At 37.4% G+C, this 25,275-nt stretch overlaps 2 protein-coding genes across 12 annotated transcripts in view; one reads left to right on the top strand and one right to left on the bottom strand.

Moving 5' to 3' along the window:
• CSPP1 (centrosome and spindle pole associated protein 1) overlaps window positions 1-7,511 on the bottom strand; it is a 60,108-nt gene extending 52,597 nt beyond the window's left edge. For 6 of the 11 annotated variants that reach the window (XM_086740909.1, XM_086740915.1, XM_086740910.1 and 3 more), the window contains exons 1-5: window positions 7,492-7,511; window positions 6,659-6,763; window positions 5,215-5,311; window positions 1,624-1,724; window positions 912-935 (exon numbers count right to left, since the gene is read on the bottom strand). In XM_086740909.1, coding sequence (XP_086597035.1) covers window positions 912-935; window positions 1,624-1,724; window positions 5,215-5,311; window positions 6,659-6,763; window positions 7,492-7,506 — 342 coding nt within the window. In that variant the 5' untranslated portion in view covers window positions 7,507-7,511. Of the gene's footprint in view, window positions 1-911; window positions 936-1,623; window positions 1,725-5,214; window positions 5,312-5,914; window positions 5,949-6,312; window positions 6,381-6,658; window positions 6,765-7,491 lie in introns of those variants that run through there. The other 5 variants (XM_086740911.1, XM_086740919.1, XM_086740917.1 and 2 more) reach the window with 4 other exon arrangements.
• Window positions 7,512-12,074: 4,563 nt separating this feature from the next.
• Window positions 12,075-24,136, top strand: COPS5 (COP9 signalosome subunit 5). Its single transcript, XM_086740907.1, has 8 exons — window positions 12,075-12,494; window positions 12,635-12,869; window positions 15,472-15,600; window positions 16,378-16,443; window positions 17,889-17,974; window positions 20,429-20,540; window positions 21,362-21,510; window positions 23,736-24,136. The coding sequence occupies exons 1-8, from the start codon at window positions 12,334-12,336 to the stop codon at window positions 23,818-23,820; spliced, it is 1,023 nt and encodes a 340-aa protein (XP_086597033.1). The 5' UTR covers window positions 12,075-12,333; the 3' UTR covers window positions 23,821-24,136.
• The last annotated feature ends 1,139 nt before the right edge of the window (window positions 24,137-25,275 follow it).

The raw sequence follows: 25,275 nt of genomic DNA, 5'->3' as shown, positions 1-25,275 counted from the left end.
GTAACTTCAAAAATAATCTGAAGTTTAAGCATGAAGTAACAATTATTTAAGCATCATTTTGGTTAGAGGTTAGGAAGTCAGTTAATTCTGCTGCTGCTATTGTTATTCAGGAATTCTAGTGCATGTTAATGTAGTTAATTTGTATCATATGCATGTTATTCAAAGTCTCCAAAAAACCAGAATGCTGTATTTCTACCACGTTAGCTCCTGGTCTTTTACTGAAGTTGCTTAATTTGAACAACCTGGATAGGCAGTGTTAAATTTGAAAATTATATATACATGACAGTATAATGATATAAATAACAAAAAAAAACCTGTAATTGAATAAAGCCTGCAAAGATGCGCCTCTGGTACTATTTTTTCCTCAAACTTGTATTCTTGCATTCTGGCCACTAGGTGCTGAATAACTGGCTCTGCTGCTTTCCTAAGTACCACTGACGAGATTTCGCAGTGATAGGAAAGAAAAAAGTCCCGACTCTGCTTCTGATGACATATTACAATATTTCAGAGTTTAATATTTTATTCCAGTTTTATATAGCATGTGTATCAAGAAAAAAGTTATCTGAACTCAGAACGTTTATGTAACTGATAAGCCTTGAAGCAAATGTCTACTAAAATAAAAACTTTTGTAAAGTCAGCATTAGACAGCAACAATAGCAATTGCAAAGGAAAGAAGAAACCAACAAGTGTTTTAAAATCTTACTAATGGAAAATAATAAATATAAGCAATCATTTTGCATGAAGCAAACAATGCTGTTAATCACAACTAATCACTACAGCATGCAGAAACACACAAAGCACAAATAAAGTAATGATTTTATTTTTAATTCAAAAAGCGCAAAGCTTTCAAACAAAGCAAAAAGCAACTAATTTGAAGGAAGAAAAAAAAAAAGATATTGCAGGCACCCTACCTTTCTTTTTGCCTGTGAAATACCCTAAAAGTCAGGGAAAAGATACTATTCAAAAAGAGTCTTTTGTTCAAAAATATTTGACTTAACAAAAAAGACTTTGTTTCTTAAGGCAAATAACCGACAATCAGCATTTGCAGACAACAGAAATTATTTGGTTCCTGACTTTTTTCCTGTTTGACTAAGAAGGGATACAGAATATTTCCAAGATTATGACATTTCATACATATTACTTCAATTAGAAATTTACTGTGACATTTAATAATTCATGCTAAGCAGAACATAAAAGTTTTTTATTTCTAAAATTGAAGAGAACCTGTCAAATGGAGTCAAGTTAATTATAGGGATATTCTTACCTGAATTATAGACCATAAAATACATAAGTAGTTAAGGAAGTAACAGATTATATTTTAAATGCTTACGAAGAAACTATGAAAGAAGTAGAGACAATTAAATAAAAGTATTCAGAATAAAATGTACTAAGTAATACGTGGTCTCACGGCAATGAGATCTGTAGAAGTCTAAAATACATAACCTTTCCTAGTAGCAACATTTTGAAATTACTTTTACTCGGGTCTTCGAAATCAGCCATTACTCACAATTAGTGCCTTCTTATAAAGATTTTCCACAGATTTTATTAATTTTCACTCAGTTAAAATGAGAGAGTCATTTTAAAAGACTCACCAAACTCAGGCAACTAGACAAGAAGCTTTACCTGAGAAAGATATCGCCTATAATCCTGACGAAGTTCCTCTTTGAGTTTATGTTTTTTTCGTTCGTATTCTTCTCCAAGAGGTAAACTCAAGCCATAGTCACCTGAAAGTTTAACACCGTTAAATATTATTATTCTACTATTTTGCATCAATATAAACCATATCCTGCAAAAGCTACATCTGGAGTTTTATTAGACATTAGCAATAAAAAAAATTAACTATGCAATCAGTAATTACAAACCAGCTGAAATAAAAACCACTTTCTCTGTATTAGTAGTTGTGTGAAAAGCATTCTATAAAAATGCATTCTAAAAGCATTGGGTTTTGGATGTTAGTTTTCCTCTAGCCCTTGTGCTTTTTCTCCCCACTAGGAAAAAAAAAAAAAAAAGCAACAAACTGAATTTTTTTGCATAGTTTGACAAAACACACAATATTTAGATTATTTCTTTTGTCAATGTCTGTTTAAAAGGGAATCTCCTTTGACATGTTAGTTTCTAAATTATTCTGATATTTTAAGCTGTGCTTATCACACAATAGAGAACATACTTTGTAACTAGATAGCAACAAGCTATTTGTTTAGCATGAAGCGCGTGAAAAATATGTTGGCTTCCACACAACTCAAACAAACCTGACTGTATCATAATAATTTTTTCTTTCCACCTCAGTGTTTTTAATTGTAGTGCACCCAAAACACACCTTTAGTACCTTTCTAAGATTACTGTCAGGTCTTATAACAGCTGCACTGTAAAATATAATGCTATGCAAGTTGTTTGTTGTTCCCAAAATGCATTCTAAAGCACTTTATAAGATATATTTTCTGTCCCAGAAGCCCACCTCTGCAGCTACTTTCACCACTCCCCACAGAAAGCCAGTGAATTCCACAGAACCACACAGTAAGAGACATAGATTGCAACTGGTTAGTTTTCTTATTCTTTCTCTGAAAGCGCTTCTACATCCTCTGGTCTATGCAAGGAGTAAGAGGGAAGAGAGGAATTTTCAAGATTTACATCAGTCTCGATTTATTGCATAGTAATTTGGTTTTAAACGTTTACAGCATTAACCAGTGTCTGTGCAGTAAAAATAACATTATATAAATGATGTAAATTGCTAACTTGGGAATCAGTCTGCTACTGAGCAGATAAAAGATTGAAACATATGTAGTTAAAATACATTTAGCTGGCTGGGCTTGAGAATGTATCCTTACGAGCCAAAACAGGAGCCAGTCTGCTGTTCTGTAGAACCAAAGGACCTAATACCTGATTAAATATGTCATACACTATTTTGACAGAGCTTGCAGAGTTCAGCTACTAACCAGCTACATGGGACAGGTTCAGCTACTACCAGTCTCCAATCTGCAAGTTACTTTTCTCCTAATTTTGCACATAAGGTGAGTTCTGCTAAAAAAATAATGTACCATCTCAAAAAGGGGGTAAGTGTAAAGAGGAACAGAATACCCAAGAGGAAATGGTTTGTTTCAGCTACTTGCTCTTGCTTTTTACCTCCACATGAAATGATTGTTGGATTAGCCATAGGAAACCAAGAAAAAAATCAAAAGCAACTAACACATCAGAGTGAAGATTCATTCAGTAACTTCAGAGAAGCCAGTAAAATTCAGTACCGAAAAAAAATCAGTGCGAATCAAGTGCTTTGATTCAAATATGTGAAGTATTCAAACAAAAGAGTTTAAAATTAATTTTATTACAGAAGACCCTTTTTTGGCCACCAAAAAAGCACTGAGAAAACAATTATGGGTAGTAATTTAGGAGATATTTGAAAGCTACCTACTTCAAAAACTCACTTATAGGACAAAAATCCTCCAGTTAACATACATTTATCCTAATTTTGTGCACAATCTGCCTAAATTCTTAAATCAGAATAAGAGATATCGTTTCCTTTTCATTGGTTTTATGCTTTTGTTTATTATGAATTTGCTGTATTTATTTGACATTTCACACTCCATTAATCACACACAATCACATGGACAACTTTGGTTTTGGGGTTTTTTTTAGAAAAAAAGTTAAAATTTTAAATGCATTTTTACATAAAAGTTTGCGTGTATTTAATATATTGAGAAATAACTATAACTTCATTCAGCTTAATTCTCAACAGTGCTGCTAGAAGTACAGAATATACTTAGCATCTACCAAGGAACAAGTCTCTGCCTAACTTAATCCAAAGGAAATGACACTGCTTTAAAGCAGAACCAGCCAATAATATCAACAAACATCACTGATACCCAAATGTGTTCAGTGCCCAAATTACTATTACAGCAATATCTATTTGTTGCTTTTCACTGAAGACCATCTGAACACCTCTCATCTGTAATACTTCATTACATGCATGTTACTATATTTAGATGTCAACTGTAAGTGCAATTTATAATAATAAATACATCATGGAATGTGCTATTATAGCTCTCCAACAAAACATAAAATTATTTTAATATTAAAATAGCTTAACTGTTATGCAATGGTCTGTCACAGCCACTGGGACACTACCTACTGTGTTCTATTTTTTGTATCGTATGTTTCCAGAGTTAAGCAAAGAATTACCAACACCAGGACTAACCTGCTAATCATCAACTGTCAAAAATGTGAGGTAAATACTTATTCAAGCGCTGTCCTCTAACCAAGTTTATCCATTATGACTTCTGGCAGCAAGCAATATTCAAGTGCCATTTCAGGTAATGTTTAGTGAAGTTTTTCTGTAAAGATTTTAAAGGAGCTTGCCTTGCTGACAGCTGGAAGTTCTACTTACAAAATATACTTATAAAAACCATGTTTTTATTTATGCAGCCAAGATCAGTCCAGGCTCCCAGATTCACAAGCTCAGGTTCCTTTTTTAATTTAAGACATGCACTTTTCTGTTCACAAATTCTGCTAAAATTATAGAGGGGACATAACGTTAAGCACAGTAGGAGTATTTATTTAAAAGATCGATTAGATTAGCATTATGTAAACAACATCAAATATCCATTGACCTATCCTCTTTAAAAGAAAAGGATAGTTTTTACTCTCACTGGAAGCCACAGAATTACACCAGAATTACAGTAAGCACAGAATGAAAATTAATGAGGTACAAAACCAAAGTGTCTACACATGAAGAGTTACCTACCGACAAGAAGTAGGACACAGAAAAGCTCTAAAGCTGTCAAGACAAACCCGAGCTGAACAAGTGTAACTAAGGAAAAACAGCAGTGCCTACAGAAAGTAGATGCTAGGACAAGTAAGGAAAGCTGGCACATTACATTTTGCTCCACCCGAATACAACAGGAAAGAACAGACCATCTATCAAGTACTGGCAAGCAGCTTTTTGTTTTGGGGTTTTGTTTTGTTTTTTAAACGGAGCTACCTTTACAAGAAGAAAAAGAAAGTGCCTGCCGTATTTTCCTTATTCAAAAAAAATCTTAACTATAAAAAAAATTTCCACACAATCCCAAGACGTTTGGAAGACTCAAGAATTGGTATGCACTTGAATTACAAGGATCTTCTTATAATTAAAAATCCAAAACAGTAATTCCCTTCCAAAAATTCTCAAAAGTAATTAAATGCCACTTAAATCTAGAAGACACAGCATAAAAAAATATACTATACCTAAAGAATAGTTCTGTTGACTATTGGGAGGTATATTTTCTTTAGCCATGGAGATGAACATTTTGCTAGTCTCAGAAAGCTTCTCCAATTCCTTATTCTGGAAACAAAGCAAAACACTTTGCTGCATCACAAGGTAAAAGAAATATCACCTATAACAACAACTTTATTAACGTAATTATTATCACCAGATAAGAGAGAGATTGAAATGATGCTGGCTTAACACATTAAGCAAGTTATACATTTCACCAGTACTATCAAAAAAGTAGGTCTCCTCTACAACATAGGAATTATTAGTTCCATGTACTTCAATATATTCAATATCTTTCATGTCAAGAAATATGTTGACAATATACATTATGATTTATGTCATAACCCACAATTGTTTCATAGTTTACATATACCCTCTCTGGTTTTTTATGGGAATCGATTTGACTGTACCCTCCTCGAAACTATGAAAGAATTACAGGGTATTACAGGACAAGTTTAACACCTCTTGCTTGGTGTTAAACTTTCTTCATACAGCTTAGGACTTTAGTTGAACTATAGGCTGGAAACATTCTCCTCTTTAAACTTGCTCTGAGCAGAGAAGGTAAAAATAAAGGAAGCCCAACTCCTCATAGCTCCCTAACAATTAACTTTCTGGAGTGAATTAATAAAACTTTCTGGAGATAATTATTATAACTAGGTAGAAATATATTACCCACAGAAGGGGAAAGATGAATTCTCATAACCTGCTGATGAAACAAAAAAGGGAGTGAAAATTCAGTATTATAATTGCTGTCAAAAGCTGAAGCTGTTTGAGGCTTTCTAAGTCAAATAGGCAAATTAAAACTCCTTTTTTTTACTAGGACTTTATTTAGTTACCAGAACACTTAGTTAGCCTCAATTATTTAGATGTAGCTTTTTGACAGGTACTGGCATTATTAAACAACTTAATGGTGATCTGCAAATTATAAAATCTTTATAGCTTAGAATTAAGTACTAAAATTTCTAATAGGAAATGGTGATAAGAACAGATTTTATTTAATTGAATGGATTAAGTAATTTGCCTTTTATATTTCCTAGTTTCCATAACAGAAATTCTGAGGATATTTATACCTTCCATCCCCCCCCCAACAACCATGCTCTGGAGTGGGCAGAGCGCAGATCCCTGTTAGTCAGCATCCCTAGGAAGGGGGGAAAAGAACAACAATAACTATTTACAAGCGTCTTCTCACTTGTAAAATACAAATGGTACTGTGTATGCCTGCTGGCAAACAGATTTTTTAAAATCTGCATAAATACAGATATGAAGTATTTAAGTTAGAAATTACTTTGAATAGATAAATCTTTAATATATATTTTAACAACAAATACAGTTTTAAAAACACAGTAACAGCAAGTTTTAATCAAGATCCAAGCAACACAAGTGTTTAAATTCAGAAAAACTATTTAATATTCTTACCCTCATTTCCATGTAAGGTGGATCATTTTCAAGTTCTGCCTTATCTTGTGCCAACTTGGCCTTCTGATCTTCAATAAATTTGTCTAAATCATCCACCATCATTTTCTAAAGTTATAGAAAAGACATAGAACATTGTCTTTACATAAGAACCTCAAAAATTTAAAGCTCAATTACAGTTGCTTAAGACAGTAGTTAAGTAATATTCAAATTTCTCCCTCAGAACTACAAGCCTTAAGATGTTTGACTCAGGAAACTCATCCATGGAGGAGATTACTTAAAGTTTCACTAGAGAAAAAACTCAAAGATTCCAGATTATAACACTGAAGATACCTCTCTGATGTTTTTTTCTAACTTGGTTAAAGTGTTTTGGGGTTGTTTTTTTAACTGCAAATCTACCAATGGCCCTTCACTAAACACTAGCACAAGCTTATTGTTAGTGAATTACAAAATCAAAATTAGACAATATTAAAAAATAAACAGGATAAAAGCATCATCAGACAAAAAAGTACGAAATACATATATACTCTAAAATAAGGACCAAATCATACCATCAGTTCTGTGCTTAACTTAGAAGTCTTAAAAATCATCAAGCTTATTCAAAACAAAAAGAAAAAAAATCACAAAAAACAACAAAGCAAAAAAAACCACAAAACACAAAATACATGCATAGTGTTTCTGGAGTTGGAGCCAACGGTGTACCACTAGCTCCCGTACCAATAAAACAGCAGTGGCAGTAAGAATAGCTACAACTCTGCAATAATTGTAAGATCATGGATATCGGGCAGCATTAACTTGCAACCAGACAAGCCACTCATCTGTAAGAAAACACATACTGAGGAACAGCTCATTACATCTCTTCCATTAGTTGTGCATCTTGCCTATTTAACTAAAAGCTCTTCAGAGCAGAAATTTTAGCATCTTATTTGTGCAATTTATTGTATATTGCTGCTCCTAGATAACCTCGTAATAAAAACTAAAGGGAATCAAATTCATGACAATGGAACTGTACAGAAGTTAAGGCACACAGACTTCAAATATTCTTTGTTACAATAGTCTTATCAGAACTAAAAATACTGCAAAGCTGCATAATAAGTAACCATGGAAAGAAGAAATACAAAACCAAGAAGAATTACTGCATGTAAGCCTACTCATCCTAATCTCCACTCAGCATTTCTACCAACTCCACTGGAGATGTTTTGCAAAACCAAGCCTACAGACAAAAAAAAAAAAATGATATGTTACAATCCACACTTAAAGGAAGCGCGAAACTGAGAACAAAATTATGACCTTCAAATCCCTCCAGTACTACCCACACAACTTCAGCAATAGGATTGCTTATGCAGGTTCCTAAGCAATCCCATCACATTTGATATCTAAACTCAGATTGTACAGCAGATTTGTTGAGGCTAATTCAGTATCTTTCTATAGCCTCACAGACTGTACGAAGTAAACAATAGGTCAATGATAAAGGTATATTAAAAAACACTTTCAGGAAGAGGATCAAAGAATTTTATAAAAAGACAAAGAAAAAAAAAACCCACATCAAAGACCAGCAGAATAAGATACTACATAGGTAAACATAAAATAACGTGTCCAGAGAGACTGAGATATATACTTAGTAGAAGTAAAATTAAGATTAAAAAAAAAGTCAAAATTACATCACATAAGTTCAAGTAATCGCATGCTAACTTAATGGAAGGAATACATGTGCTTGATGTATTTCTTAAAACATATTCCTTTAAACTTTTTCTCTTACATTAATGCCATTTTTTGATTCATAATTTAAAATTATAATATTGATACAAAGGAGGTAGAACTAGGACAATCTATTTACAACTCCTAGTGGTAATACAGGACAAGCAATTCCAAAAATAAATTCCCCTACCTGATTTGTCCTAAATCTTTAATCTCATTAGTTTTGCACACTAATAAAGGATAAAAGAAATCTAAAAGAGGGTAAGTTTCCAGGCACTGATAAAATTTATCTAGCCTATTAGGTTACACAAGAATAATGAAAAAACTATTCTGAATGGGTGAAACAACTTGTCATATTACAGAATTTAAAAGTCGGTCTCATCACCTATCCAGTGCTGCACAGCCACCAGGAGAAAAATCACAGCACATAGGAGGCACTGTGAGAAGCCGTTCCAAAAGCTCATTGACTGTAACATCTGTATTTCTTACCGCTATTTACAATAACATTTATAAACTCTATAACTGTTTTCAAATCACTGTATCAGAATGGTACCAAAACCTATTCTGAGACACAGTACAAGGAAAGGAATATTTGCAGTATAATTTCTATCTAGTGCGAGGAACACGATGAATATTCTAGCATTCTCCGCTCCCATCATATCGCTCAAAAGGGCAACATAATTAATTAAAAAACAAAGACAAAACAGTTACAGTTTAACTCCACAGGCAATTCAATTGATGTGAAGTAATCTCACGAACTCCAGGCCTTGGAGAGCACTAAGACAACTAATGCTACAGCGCTGTTGATTCAGCATACCTTTAACACAGCTAAACAGCCAGGAAAAGTGGGCAAATGCCTCTTACAAAATAGCTAGACAATTTGTGTTGATCTTCTTAAAATATACATGAGTTGATCTGCTTAAAATATGCATGAGTGCAAACTTTATGAGATAAGCAAAAACAGTAAATTATACTGAAAGAGAAAGAAAAAAGAATTCTTGCATATTCTAAGCAAAAGACTAACAATTTGAATGTGAAGCATACACTGGTAAGTTCAGAAAATGTACCAGTATGTAAGTAAATATCTTACTGAATATTAATCAATTTTATCATCTACTGTTTCAAGTGAAGAGATCATGAGTAATCACAATAAAGAAACATTACATTTCTATCTGAAAAGAGTGCTATCGCAGTCCCTAGTTACCCAATGAACTCTCTCAAAGGTGACAGCGCTAGACTCACAGCAAACCAATAACTTCAAACTGGCTTCATGTGACTGCACACACGCACCAAGGTAAAGCCTGCCACTACAAAACCACTTCAATTTAAAACAAAACAAGCTATTGTCAGTTTAGCAATGTGTCTGAATGCACTTGGTGCATTTCTAGACCCTTGAAATTACAAATAAAAGTAGCAGATACAGAACTAAGCTTGGAGACACTGCTCCATGGGCACGTGCATAGAGCAAAAGGGAAAGTCAGAACATGCTGTAAACATCTGAAAACGCAAGGATAAACCATACATCCCAAAATTACAAGGTGCAAACAACATTCCAGTACCTAAAGGGGGCTTACAAGAGAGATGAGTGGAAACTTCATAGCTGGGCCTGTTGTGATAGGACAAGGAGTACTGGTTTTAAACTAGAAGGAGGTAGATTAAGACTGGACATAAGGAAAAAATTTTTTACAATGAGGGTGGTGGAACACTGGAACTGGTTGCCCAGAGAGGTGGTGGATGCCCCATCCCTGGAAGCATTCAAGGCCAGGTTGGATGGGGCTCTGAGCAACCTGATGCAGTTGGAGATGTCCCTGCTCCTTCCAGGGACGTTTTTTAAAAATGTTTGATAGTATAGACCTATCAGCCTTTCCTTTAGCTCTTGCATCTTTAAATCTTGGATGTATTTGCATTCCCAAAACACTGTATTACTCAAAGTGAAATTCCACTAAACATACTGCTGCTATATACTCAATTACTGTCTGAAAATGTCCCATTAAAAAAAAAATTCCTATATTTTTACTTTTAAGAAAATTTGAGATTTCATAATCTTATTTCCCTTTTAAACTGGAAATTTTCGCAAAAGCAGCTCTGAATTATTACAGAGTCAGCTAGGTAGACTTCAACTTAATTAAATACATCAGGCATTAGAAAACATAGTCAAGAAAACATCAAGTTTGAACATGAGATTTTATTTGATCTATGCCTAAATACAGTTAATAATGCATGTCTCTGTATTCAAGATATTCAAAACATCTATGTGCAGATGTAGTGTAGCATAGGTATTAAATCTAGCTGTGTATTGTGTATCTATCACCTAAAGCATGACACTCGTTCCTTTTTATTTTTTCCCTTCCCCTCCTATTTGTTCAGGAAAATAGGGCACAAAACGTACAATTAGCATGTGAAAGTAGACAGATTTCACCTCTTCTGTGCTACCGTAATACTAAAATAACATCCAGAAAAATGGCAATTCCTATCCATATGAACTGCAGCAAGGGTGGCAAGGAGGGAAGTGCTTTTAAAAAGCAGCTATATGTCATGTTTAGTAATTGTATTTACTGATCATATTTCTGAACAACACAATTATGTGACCATATTTTTCAAAGTTTCACCCAAACTTCCTAAGGTTTCATAACAGCCAGTACTGGCTGCTTCTCTACCCCGTGAATGGCATTTAGAATAAGCTCTGGCTGTCAGAGACAAGCTTCCTGTACCTTTCACCTTCGCTTCTTTCAAAATATTATCTGAAAAAGCACAAAAAATGTCAGGGTCTGGACGCACACAATTAATAAGCTCCGATGAAAACAACACGACTTTTTCATAACCATGAAGGCAACGAACTCTCAAAACAACCAACCAAAAAGCTTCGTGGGTTACTTCCCTTCGCCATAAGGGCTTATCTACTTTTCCAGAACATAGACTCTGATCTAAAACGACGATAATTTCGGAAAACCTTCAGGGCCAGATCAGATCTAGTCCTCCAAGCGTGACAGCTCGGGGAAGGCGCCTCTCCCGGCCCCGGCCTGCAGCGCCCGCCCTCGCCTCCCTCCCTGCCTGCCTGCCTGCCAGCACCTCTCAGGCAGCCCCAGAAGCACGGACCTGCCTCGGGCCAGGTGTGGGGCGCTGCCGCCCGCCCGAGACGGCGGCCGCAGAGAGGGAGCGGAGCGGGCCGCGCCGAGCCGGGCCGGGCCGGGCGGGGCGGAGAGGGGAGGGGAGGGGAGGCGGCTCCCTTTAACGAGCGCGGCGCCGTTGTCAGGCAACGGCCGCACAACAAACGGCTCCCGCCGGAAGGGCCTCGCGGAGCCCCTCTACCCCCCGCGGGAACGCCCAGGCCCGGCACCGTAGCTCGAACACCGGCCGGTGCGCGCCCCCGGCCCGGGTCCGCTCCCCGCGCGCGTCCCGCTCCCCGGCGAGCCGCCCCCGCCCTGCCCGCCGCCGAGAGCGGCAGCGCCCACCCCAGACTGTGAACAAGGCAGCCGCTCGGCCTCCGCGCGGGCAGAGCGGGCTGCAGAGGGGCGCCTCCCGGAGCGCTTGTCCCGGCCGCACCGCTCACCGGCGCCGGCGGCCGCAGCTCTCTCCGCGTCCCGCGCGCGTTACCGCCTCCCCGGAAACCGGCGGGCGGCGCCCAGCAGCGCCCCCTGCTGCTCGGGAGGGCGGCGCGAGGCGGCCCTTCTGCCAGCGGCTCGCCCGTTGGGCCGGCCGGCCGACCGGCGGCGAGGGAGAACGCACCGCGGCCCCCGGACGCTCCTGTCAGGCCATGCTGTGACCGCAGCAGCCCCGCACTGACCCGCAGGCTCCCACAGCGCCAGCACTGAGCCGACCCAAGCGCAGGGCCCACGGCCCCCGCTGGGGGCGCAGCGCCGCCCGCTCCGGGCCTGCGCCGACCGTACCACCTCCCCCCCGCACCCCCCCGCCCTCCTCTCCGCCGCCTCGCTTGGTTCCGTCGGTGCGGCGGTGGGGCCCCGGCCCGGTACGGGAGGGAGATGGCGGCCGCGGCGGGGAGCGGCGCCTCCGGGAGCGGGATGGCGCAGAAGACGTGGGAATTGGCCAACAATATGCAGGAGGCGCAGAGCATCGACGAGATCTACAAGTACGACCGCAAGCAGCAGCAGGAGATCTTGGCGGCCAAGCCCTGGACCAAAGAGTGAGCGAGAGCGGAAGCGGGACCGGGCCGGGCGCCGGAGGGCGAGCGGGCGGGCGGTGAGGGCCTGAGGCGCAGGCCGGGCCGGGCCGGGCCTGGCCGGGCGCCGGGGCCTTACGGCCTCCGCGGCCTCTCTTTTGCAGCCACCATTACTTCAAGTACTGCAAGATCTCGGCGCTGGCGCTGTTGAAGATGGTGATGCACGCCAGGTCGGGGGGCAACCTAGAGGTGATGGGGTTGATGCTGGGCAAGGTGGACGGGGAAACCATGATCATCATGGACAGCTTCGCCCTGCCGGTGGAGGGCACCGAGACTCGCGTCAACGCTCAGGCGGCCGCCTACGAGTACATGGCTGCGTACATTGAAAACGCCAAGCAGGTAAGCAGACGTGGCAGAGGGTGTTTCTTTCCCTCCGTGGTGAGGCTGTGGGTCTTGTAAGGCAGTCGCACGGGAACATATTCGGGGGTGCGCAGGCTTCCCCGCCTTCCCTCCTCCCGCAGTGATAAAGTGGCTGCCTAGTTGCCCTGTTTCTTTGCAAACATGGCTAAGATGCCTGTGTTGGCAGCAAAGAACACAGACCATTTTAAACGTTTTCACCTGTATATTTCCAGATTTTGCAGGAGGTGATCAAATATTGGATCCTCCTTTCCTTTATAAATTATTTTCACTCCTCAGGAAGTGTTTTTGTGGCTGCAAGGGGGAACAAGGAGGGAGTGTGTTTCTAAAATAACTGATATAATTCATGTTTCTAAAAGCAGTATGCAAAATTAAATATAGAATACATGTGTGTCAGATATACTTACTATTTGTAGGTGAGGAATATGACATTTACTCTTGCCTTCTCGCTTTCTGAAGACTTACTGCATAGCCATGCTGCTGTTTTCCACAAAAATAAAGAAAATACATTTGTCAAGAAAAGGCCAATGAATAAATAATAAGTTCCAGTGCTACTTAATTATTCATATTTGTAATGTGGAAATTTAGATGAACTGACTCAGATATCTGTTCCCGCTCTTTGTCACTCTGTATTCAGAGATCCATGTCATATTAAGCCTGACTATGCGGTAAAATTCTCACATGCAGAGGGACAGCAGAAATATGAATCTGCTCTGTGGCTGGTGTAGAAACCAGCACAGCGCATCAGAGCACCTGCTGACGTGCTTCTTCCAATACAGGGCAATCCTATACTGCAAATAAGCACTGAAATAACTAACTCTCCAAGCTCAAATAGTTTTGATTTTTCTTTAATCCTAGAAATGTTTTAAGCCAGCTGAAGTTAGAGGCCCCTTACTTATTCACTGGAGATAAACAGAACGGTATTTGGGTTATTCTGGAGAGCTGTACTTCTGTTCACAGCCTTATACACAGTTATAGATATTTAAATAGATGTGAATTAGGCTGGATCATAACATCAGAAAAGAGTAAACATAATCCAGAAGTAGGTATATTCTGGGACTTTTTAAAATAATTCATCCCTGTTTTGGGGAAAAGTTAGAAATAATTTATTTAGTGTAGTTCCATTTATCTGGAAACTGTGTTAATGTCATGATGCTAATACTGTTGTTGCAGAAAAGTAGATAACTTTAAAAGAGGTCTATCTAAAGTTATATTCGTACTATCCAGTTCTTAGGTAGAAATAATGAGTTTCAAAATAGTAAGTATGTAGCATAAAATTAGTATTTTTTTGTATGTAGTTAGTTTGGTTTATGTTTAAAACAGTCCAAGTTTATATAGGAGTACTCATATGGCAGGAAACTTTTTTTTTCTAGTTGTTTATATTGTACAGTTTTGTCTATAGTTGGTTTCACAACTTTGAAATTGAACTTGTGTGCAAATACAATGAATCAGCTTTACTGGTGCTCTGGCAGAGTTTGCATGCTGGCTGTTCTACATTTTATTTTGGCAAGCAGTTGTTCCCAGAATAACTCTTTTTTTAATATTAGCTTGCAAGTTGATATATTCCCCTGCATGAGTACTTTACAGATGCCAGCGTTCCAGTTATTTGCTTCTCCATGGGCAGGATCTGGTGTCAATACAGTCAAAATGTGTTATTTAGCTTTGAAAAATAACATGTTCTTTAGTATTTCGTTGGTCTCTCCTTCTCTGTTATGGGAGATGTAAAGAACATATTACTCAGAAATAAAATAAATCTTCCATTCAGTAGGCAGTTTGTGTGTTCTGTCTTATCTTAACATTTTTCTGATTTAACCTTCCTGACATACTCAGTATTTAGGAAAAGCAACCAGGTCATGCATCCAAACACACAGCTCTCAGTTAAGAACTGGCATATAGGGTTGTGCCAAAATTATTCAACTCAGTATGGAGCAACCTGAGAGAGTATTACAAAATTAGGTGCAATGGGTGTTTGTTCTCCTGCAGTATTTTGGTTTGTTTGTTTGTTTTCCCTCCAGTATTCGTAGAGGTAGCCAGGGGTATTATTTGGAAACTCCTATTTTGAGTTTTTCTGATCCTAAAACATGCCTCTGAAGTTATTTTTGAAACCTAGCAATAATCTCTTTATATGCCTCTGAGATGTGTTGCTGTACTAAATAATGAATGTTCATTCTCTACTGACATACCATACATTATATGAGATTATATATACTTATGTCTTATCCACCCTAAGAAATACCTCTTGCACACTGAAGAGTCGCAGCTTGCTTGCCATCTCACCATGTGGAATCTCATCTGTAGCCCAGCTGTCATTGAAGGAGCTCCTGGCTCCTTGAAGTTCTTTGTTCTGAGGTAGTAGCTATAACAGAGAATGCTAATACTACAGATTGTATGGTTTCTAGAAAATAATTTAGCAAAATAAGGTGTGTGTTTAATATTAGTAAGTTAGCATCACGGGCTGTGTGTGTATTCTTTTTTCTTTTTTTTTTAAATCCTCTCACCGTGTTGTAGTATGAGGAAGGCCCAATAGAGGGCAGCTGTTACTTTCGGAATGGAGATTAACACTGAGTTCCTTCACTGCTGTTAGGTCGGTCGTCTAGAAAATGCAATTGGCTGGTATCACAGTCACCCTGGCTATGGCTGCTGGCTCTCTGGGATCGACGTCAGTACCCAGATGCTTAATCAGCAATTTCAAGAACCCTTTGTAGCGGTGGTTGTAAGTACTGGCTGATAGTTGATAAAACTGCAAATTATGTTGAGGAGGAATAATTTTTAGATTTCTGTCAGCATTCTAGTGTGCATTTTGCATGATGAAAGTGTTAGACCCAAATTTTAAATGAGTATTGCACTGTTTGGTTTGCTGGTCACATACTGATCAAACCAGTAGTATTGCTTACTGAGGCCATTTTCACTACATTGTTCCAGGCGTGGTAGCTCTGTACAAATCCATATGTTACTCTTAACTTAAAGTTCTACTTGGTACTTTTGCAAAAATATGTATTGAGCAATCCATATTCAACCTCTTGCAATACAACAAAAATCTGTTTCTTTTGTTCTCTTCATTGCTTCTTCTGTTGGAATAGACCAAAGCATGTTCACAGAGTTCCGGTACTTTGCATGTAAAATGCCTTTTAAATTAAATCAATGGCATAGTACAAGGTAAAATACAGTAGGAAATCTATCTGAAGAAAAACTCTGAAGAAACTCTTTGGGCCCTTCAGGGTCTTCCAGGCTTCAGATCACATTTGAAATCAAAAGTAAGCCTTATTTGAGATACTACTTGTGTAACCATTGCTACTGAAGGAAATAAAGGAGAAAAAAGACTGAAATTATTCAGAATACCAACAGGTGCCAACTGAAAAAAGTACTGTTTATGACAAAACTAACACAATTTGCACTAATTATGTTTCTGAAATACAATTACTATAAAGTTAATTTATGCCTGTAATAATTTATAAAATGCATGTAACAAGCATTATCTGTGTTTCTACAGATTGATCCAACAAGAACAATATCTGCAGGAAAAGTAAATCTTGGAGCATTTAGGACATATCCTAAGGTAAAGAGTTAAAGTTATCTAGTGCATGATCAGTAAACTGTCTTTAAATTAATAGATTGGTTCTAAAGATTACTGCAGTTTCATCATCTGACAGTTCGATCTGCTGTGCTGTGCTGTATGTCATTGTTCATTCTAAAAGAAGGATGTGCTGATGTATTGGTTATTGTGTGTCTTTGGATATTGATTACATTTACAAAGTCTGAATTCTAGTTTTGTTTTCATAGATTTTTGTCAGTGTTAAATCAAATAGACTGTCTAGATAGTGGAGCTGTCCTAAAATTTTATAGATCAATATAGTAATTTTTAAATTGATATACTTGTAGGTAGCATTCATCAGAACAGATTTATGTTAATTGTTCTCTGTCATTTTTTAGACCAATAACCAAATGTTAATATCATGTTTTATATGTTGTAATTTGCTTTTCATTCTAGAAAAGCAAGTTTCGAAACTATCTACTTAAGTCTTTCAAATAAATATTATAAATCTTTGTAAAATACTGTAAAAAAAACCCAAGTTAATTAAACAACATGAAAAAGCTAGGCTAAAAACTAGGAAATCACATTAATATTGGAGATCTGTATCTCCAAATGCAATATTTTGTTTAGACTTCTAGCAGAGATATAACTGCTATTTAATTTCAATCTAATAAAGCTCAGGTATATCCTTCAAATTTCCAGTTATTATTGACGCATCAAGAACTTGTTTGTGAGAGGTTCCCAGTTGCATTCAAGCATTTTGTGTTGACAAGAGATCTTCTTAGAACAGTTTGTGATTCAGGAGAATATTTACTTCTGTAGGCAAAACCACCTCATAAATACTTTCAGAATTTTGAGCAGGGAAAAGAATCCTACACCTGAAAACCAAATCATATATAGAAAATGCACATTAGAGTCGTATTTTTAGAGAGTCCTCACAGTGGTCTGCTGGCAGCTCTTGCCTTGTCAATAGCTTGTCAGTAGCGGCTAAATCTTGGCTAAATAAGTAAATAAAATCAGACTAAATAGGTGAATAAGTTCTAGGTATCCCTAAGGCATATCCAAGGCACGGATATTTCTTCCCTCTTCTCCTATTTTCCCTCAAAAGAGGATTGAAATAACTTCCAAGAATAGGTGGAGAAATATTATCATAGAAGAAGCTTGCTCTTTCTTTGATCTAAGAGTGATCATCTTGCTTGTTTGAAAAATGTCAACTATGACCAGTAGATTGCTTGCAACATGCTTTTTGATAGACCTGCAAAGGTAATAACTACTAGTAAGGCCAAATGTAAATCTAAGATCCAAGAAAATCCCAAATTTCAGGCTACTGGGGGAAATTTCATTTTTCCTAGGAAAAATAAACTAGAATTGCATAAACTGGATTTTTTGTTAAGTGCTTTGAAAGAGTTTAGGCATTTTTAAAAGTCCCAAAAATACTGTGTTATCTTTGCCATTTGTTGAATTTTTAGGGTTATAAACCTCCAGATGAAGGTCCTTCTGAATACCAGACTATTCCACTTAATAAAATAGAAGACTTTGGTGTACATTGTAAACAGTAAGTAACATAAAAACTACTAACTCTAGCGCAAGTTCTCATTTTTTATGTTTAGGTTAATGATTCAGTACAGAAAAGTACATTTCTTGGAGTGTTTCAAATCTTGAAGTTCTTTGTTGCTCTAGCACTGTTGGGTTTGTGAAAAAGTATTTGTGTCATTTTATCAGGAGGTATTTTAAGGGAGAACTGTTAGATGAAAACGAACCTGGTTAAAACCTTTAGCAGTTGATTCCTGAACACCTTTAAGTAGTGGTGCTTTCCTAGGGCAGGGAGGAAAGGGTCAGATGTAGATTTAGCAGCAGGGAGACTGTAATCTGTCTGCTCTTCTGAGTAGTGGCAAGTGCTGTACATCTCTTTATGTTCTTGCTGATTAAGCTAAGGTGAGGTGGAAAGTAGAGACAGATGTTGGAGACACAGTGTTTGCAAAGAACAGCTAAGGAAAGATGAGACCACTTCTTTCAATAACAGCCTGGTTTCAATTCTACCTACTACAGCTTAAGCATCTGTGTACAGAGAACTTGAAGATTTCATTGACACCAATGTGTCCTGTAGGCTGTTGTGTAGTTTTTTCTTGGTTTTGACGCATGGATATCTGTTCTTCAGTGCATTTATAGTTGCATGCAAAGTCTGACCCTGAAGAGATGAAAAAATTAGAGCAATTGGGAATTGGTCTTCCTATGAGGAAAAATCCAGAGCAGTAGCTACACAGAAATCTTTGTAGAACTGCAATGTTCCTGTCATTTCAGAGTAGTCCTTATAAGTCTGGCATTGACCATAAATCCACGCTTTTAAGCATGACAGGATACCTTTTATCCTTTTTGTTTTAGAGGTGGTAGATCTGGGAGAGTTCATTTGGTCTTTTTTTTTGAGTGCTTAATAGTTATCGCTATAACCTCTGTCTCTGGAGGTTGGTTTCTTGTACAAGCCATTTCTTTCCATCCAAACCAAGGAAATATTTTCCAGTCCTTCCTAAAAGGAAACAGCAGTTAGGCAAAGAGAGGGAATTGAAACTAGAAATCCGTCACGTTACTGAATTAGTGATAATACAAAGACTAGAGTGGTGGTGTCCTCTCAGTAGTATGGGCAGTCTAAGAATTAAAAGTTTAGAGAACTTGAATGATGATCATAGGACCACGGAATCATTTAGGTTGGAAGATCACTTAAGATCACCAAGTCCAACCGTTACTGTAACGCTGCCAAGTCCACCACTAAACCATGTCCCTAATTGCCACGTCTACACGTCTTGTAAATACCCCCAGGGATGGTGACTCAACCGCTTCCCTGGGCAGCCTGTTCCAATGCTTGACAACCCTTTTGGTGAATAAATTTTTCCTAATATCCAATCTAAAACTCCCGTGGCCCACCTTGAGGCCATTTAATCTCATCCTATCGCTTGTTATGTAGGAAAAGAGACTGACACTCACCTCACTACAACCTCCTTTCAGGTAATTGTAGAGCGATAAGGTCTCCCCTCAGCGTCCTTTTCTCGAGGCTAAACCACCCCAGTTCCCTCGGCCGTTCCTTGGAAGACTTGCTTTCTAGACCCTTAATGATCCTGTCTGTTTGGAATGTCAGTGACTACTAATTGCTTCATAGTAATTGTCTGGATAATCTTGGTCAAACTTCTCTCCTTTAATTGGTGTTCAGTGCCCAATGTGAAACTGCTTCCATTTAATCTTTTTCAGTAAGTTATTACACTATTCCTCAAACAACTTGGATTTCTGATTTTGAATCTGCCACACATCTCTTTGAAGAACTTAGTACCTCATTTTTCTTAGCATACGTGAAATAAGGGTATTTGTTCTATCACAGAAGTATTAAAGTGTGGTGTGTTGGTGGATTTTAAAGCATTGCTATCTCAGATGGAATTTCGTACAGAAATGCCAAGCAAAATAACTTTCCAGGGAAATAAAGAGATAATAGGATTATTGATGACCTGTTCAAGAATTTCCTGATCAAAATGAAGTTTAATCTAGCTCTTTAATGTTGCTGTAATTCAGCTACACTAATGACTTTGCATAGCTCAGCTCTCTATCTGCTTTATCATCTCTTGTGAATTCTGTAGCACTACTAAAGCCTGGCTTTAGAATGTAAGATTGTTTGCCTGTTTGTAATGTTTGCTGTTGTCAAGCATTCCTAACTGAATTGCATTGCACAGGAAGTTCTAAGAGAATAGTTTAAAAAAATCTTGCAATCTCATTAAACACAACACATCGGTATGTGTGGGGATTATGTATACCTGTATTAAAGCTCTATATGAAATACTTAGGGAAAATCTTTTAGAGCTAGAATTGGAACTGGGGGTAACTTTTTATTGTTCAGTGCTTTGAATTTTTCAAGGTATTGGCCATTGATAAGGATTTTTTGAGATGCATGTACTTTGGTGTACACATCATAGCCAAACAGAACATATTTAGATGGAAGCTTATTTTGTTTGCATGTTTGCCTTTAAAGGTATTATGCTTTAGAAGTCTCCTACTTTAAATCATCTTTGGATCGCAAATTGCTTGAGCTTTTGTGGAACAAGTACTGGGTGAACACTCTCAGTTCTTCTAGTTTGCTTACTGTAAGTACCATAGTATATTATCATGTGCATATATTAATTCATTACTGCTGAAAGACAGACCTTCTACAGTAAAATGTTTAATGGGACACTGATAGATATAGATCCCACATTAAGAATGTGTTGTCAGATTAAACAAAAAAAGGAAGGTTTTCCTAATCATAAATACTGTAATGTTCCTTATATCTGCTCTTTAAAAGTAGAAGGTGGGAATAACTTAGGTTATTCTATATCTTATAGATAAAGAAAAAAAATATATATATGTGCTTAGATTTTTGTCTTAAACACCTTTTAACCTTATATCTCTTTACAGCACTGTAATGAGTAGTATGCCTTAAAATAATGGTATTGAATAATTAAACACTTTAAGAAAGCAAACAAACAAAACCAACAACAAAACCTCAAAAAACTAATAGAACTGTTAAAACAAGGTTGCAACAGAAATACTGCAGGTAAACCTTCAGTATAACAGCTCAGCTCAGCGCCAAAACCTTCCTTCTGCAAAAGCTAATTTTATACCTTTTTCTCTTGGTCAAAAGCAACTGAGTTTTACTTACTCTTTCATAACTTAGGGCATGAATGGAAAGCAATAAAGAGTGCCCATTTCAGGCCTTAGGTACTGAGTATTTGTCAGATGTTCGGCTTCTGTTCTCTCTGCCACCACTCATGCCACTCGTGTTCTATGTCACTTCAATTGCAGATACAGGTTAACATATGCCATACTGCAGTCCTGTAGGCTCTTTTCAGATTTTGTATATTTTGTCTATAGATGTGTGAATTTATAGCTTCGAATTCAATATGTTTATTGCCTTTTTTCTCCTAAGAATGCTGACTACACCACTGGCCAAGTCTTTGATTTGTCTGAAAAATTAGAACAGTCAGAAGCTCAGCTTGGAAGGGGCAGTTTCATGCTGGGTTTAGAGACTCATGATAAGAAATCAGAAGACAAACTTGCAAAAGCAACAAGAGACAGGTAAGATAATGCGTAGTTGTGTTGTTCCCTGTAAAAAGTGTTCCTTTGTTTTAAACTTTTATCATGCCTTTAATTGTAACCTACCAATTAAATTGTAACCTACCAAGATTACAGATAAGAATTATTAGATTACAGATAGGAATGATAGTTATTTCTGAAAGTTTAAGAAAATCTTGCCTTTATTAAGCCTACAATGGCTTTTCAGTCTTTGTTTCTGGAATAAATTCAACTCTATAGTTTATTAAACAAAAAAATCCTTGTTAAATTCCATCAGTATATGACAAACCAAAAAAGATGTTTTCTGTCAAACGCAAAATGGTATTATTGCTAGAAAATAGCATATTTTATGTGGTTAATCAGGTTAAAACTAAGAGTAGATAAAATTATTATATAGAACATGATTTTAAGAACTAGTGCTACCAGCCCAGCAAGTTTAATTTACACTTGTATAACTCTTTCACTCACTTAAAAATTAAGAACTCCTTTTTTTTTTTTTTGTGCTTCTCAAATAATAAATCCTTTTTCCACAAATGAGGAAACTTTTTTGTTGGTTTGTATTTTGTTTTGTTTTTAAGAAGTAGATTACAGAAATTCTGGCCTTTAGCCACCCTGGCTGTTAGCAAATACTTGCTATTATCAGTTAATGAACTTATAATCACTGGGCGTGCGGCATTGTTTCAAAGAAGTTGTAATGTTTTCCCTCAGTGTTCCTTATATGTTTGTTGATCAAGCATTTTAAGGAGTTGACTTTATAGAAGGAAATAACAATTTAGACTATTTTAGTTGCAGAATACATTTGCAATGGAATTAAGGCTGTTGCTAACTCAGAACAGTCAAGTTAGGTGAAACTCCCAGTTCATCTAGTGAAACAGTTACAACAGCAATGCTTTGAAGACATGAGGAGGATGGAGTTGCTGACAAGTTTACTTTGATTTTGATCCCTGTTTAGTGTCCTATAATACTGATGGCATTTTATTTTTACGTTACTCTCACATTCTTACAGTTACTCTAAGAACTATCTCCTTCTCTGATCATGCTACTATTTCTTGCAGTGTTTCTAGAGATTTTTATTTTCTATTTAGTCATCATTAGTAGTTCGTTTATAAAGTGTAAGACTGGAAGGGATTGTTGCTGTCATCTGTTCTACTTTCCTATGTAACAGAGGCTACTGTAATACCCAGAATGGATTGTAACCCTTTTACAGATGCATGTTTTTATTCAGCTAATAATCTTTCCTAAGAAAAGACAAAAGACAATAGAAGACTGGTGCAGACACCAGGACAATTGATTCGGTGGCAGCTAAATTACTTTCAAAAAATAAGGCTGCAAAGTTTGGTAAGGGATTATTGGGTGTATCTGTTTCAGGAAAAGCAATAGTGTAAAACATTGGCATAAAGGTGCTTAAACTTGGCTACATGGTATCTTCTGTTACTCTACGTACACATCTCTAAGAGCAGTTTTCTAAGAGTGCATACGCATTAGCCAAATTGTGCTCCAGGATAGCTTCCTTTGCCTAGGATTCCTCTATCTGTCTAGTAGTAATTTGTCCCTATTCTCCATGCCTTCGGAGCTGATTCATCTTTTGCATTTGTATATTGTTTTGAGACATTTTTATTTGTTAGTTTGGTGTGAGATCCCTCTAAGCCAGGCACACTGGTTGAAAGTTGGATCCATAGGAATCCTCTCAGCTATCTGGGGGTTTTGCACATATATATATATATTGCATATTTCAACTAGTAACTGAATAGCTCTGTAAACTCTTCCTTTAATATTCTCTGTAAGGTTTGTCAGAGGAGCTATGGTTACTGTGTGCTACTGGCCTGGGGTTGGGCGAAGGAGATAAGGTAGAGAACAGTGAGAGCCTTTAGGTATTGATAAAAGGTGGTAGTTCCCTCTCCTGGGCATTTTTTTTTTTTTAATTTTTGGTTCAGATGACCATAGAGCTCACTTGCTGTTGTTAGTGTAAGATGTCCTAAATTGCCAGACAAAGAAGTCTTCTGGAATTGGTCTTTGTGTGTATAGTGCTCATCAGTTTGCTTTTTAAGTAACAAAAAGCTCTTGGCAACAATGGTTAAATTGCTGTGTGTGACTTTTCCTTTCTGGACAGTTGTTAAGATTCATGGGGTTATGGGCACCCTGAACTTCCAAAACAGCTGAATATCTTCAAATAAAATGACAGTTCAGTTCAGTGTTTGGCCAATGTTGAATTTATGCTTGTTTTTCAGCTGCAAGACCACCATAGAAGCTATACATGGATTGATGTCTCAGGTTATTAAGGATAAACTTTTTAATCAAATTAATATAGCTTGAAGTGCATCACCAGCTGATATGCATCTGCAAAGCAGAAAAAGTCATGGTTTCTTTCGCTTGGACTTGTTCAATTTGGGAAATGAAGCTGGAGTGGAAAATTATTCATTTAATTTGTAGTACTTTAATATTTCCCACCTGTCTGACCAGTTTTAAAGAACAAAATGTTCTGAAATGTAGTGCAACTCTTTGTTCTTTAGCATAAAACACAACCAGTTTGGAGAATTGTTCCAAAAGAAAAATAAATGTGACTTACTGGATTTTGCTCTTAGGTATTTATCTCTATTATCCAACTGCAATAAAACAATTTTGAAAATGAGTGAATGTTTTGGGGCTTGAATTTTTTGGAAACATCTGTCTCCTCTTACTCGTTTTCTTACTGTTCCATAGAAAAGTTCTGTCCACTCAGTTAGATTAGATAGGTTACCTATGTGGTATAAGAAGTTTGTTTGTCAGACTTTCATTTCTGTATTTAATTTTAAGATATGAAATCTCATTTGCTTATCTTTTAAAAATTTATTAAATCTAATGGAGACTTTCCTGATTTGGTTTTAGTAGACAAGCCAGAAATTATTTCTTCTCCCAGTGATGAAACATTCGTGCATGACACAACAGTATTTTGCCTGTAGCTTCACACTATGATGGACATTTTATATTTCCAAGTAGTCACCTAATGACCAGTTACGCAGTGAAACTAATAATATGTTATATTTTTCTCCTGCTCACCTTCTATTGCCTGTCATAGTCACTTGTTGCATGCAAAGGAACCAAATGAAAAATCCTTATATCTGAAATACGCATTAGCTTAATTTAGGGCCACAGATACTAAAATGCATTAATCATAATTGCTGCCTTACAACATGGTGCTGCTGCAGGGCTGATTCAAGTTTGTTTTGGAGACTTTCATACTGCATTTCAATAATTCAAGATGTTTGGATTTCTTCTACGTTTTTATCCTTAATCCTGAGTTTCCTGGGGTTTCTGGAATGTTTACTTTTGGGATAATTTATAACATGCTTTATACAATATGCCATTATGCTTTATACCTTAAGTAGCTGATATTCCTTTTCAGCCTTAACTCTGCCTTCATGTGGATTTTGTTTTTGTTTTGGTCTGGAAATTTTAATAGCTATTACTCATTTGGGGCTTTCCATCCAAATGTGTTCCAGTGTATTTGAAGCTAGAATGCAAGTTATACAATGGAAATTTCATTCAGCAGGGAACTGTAGATACCCTGAAGCAGAAATTCATCAAGAGTTTTAAAGCAGCAGCATCCAACAGCATAGGAAAAATATATTTAGTTGGAGTGAGTAAAGTTTAGATACTTAGATGTGCAGTTTGATAGGAGAACAATTTTATGCTTCTTCCAGCATGCCTGTGGTGGTGGGGAGGCAGGAGAAAAGCTGTGGTATTTTAATATGCAAGGCAAGGCTATTAATTTTCTTGGAAGTGGCAGCA

The sequence above is a fragment of the Chlamydotis macqueenii genome, chromosome 2 (genome assembly GCF_036417535.1).
Source record: "Chlamydotis macqueenii isolate bChlMac1 chromosome 2, bChlMac1.mat, whole genome shotgun sequence".
In the NCBI taxonomy this organism is placed as follows: domain Eukaryota; kingdom Metazoa; phylum Chordata; class Aves; order Otidiformes; family Otididae; genus Chlamydotis; species Chlamydotis macqueenii.
Note: the sequence above shows the minus strand (reverse complement) of the source record. Positions and strands in the feature narration are given on the sequence as shown.

Bases quoted from the DNA above. Each gene is read 5' to 3' on its own strand.
- COPS5 (XM_086740907.1), top strand. From the start codon at position 12,334: ATGGCGGCCGCGGCGGGGAGCGGCGCCTCCGGGAGCGGGATGGCGCAG. The intron at 12,495-12,634 runs GTGAGCGAGAGC...TCTCTTTTGCAG, and splicing joins GCCAAGCCCTGGACCAAAGA to CCACCATTACTTCAAGTACT. The intron at 21,511-23,735 runs GTAAGATAATGC...CTTGTTTTTCAG, and splicing joins GCAAAAGCAACAAGAGACAG to CTGCAAGACCACCATAGAAG.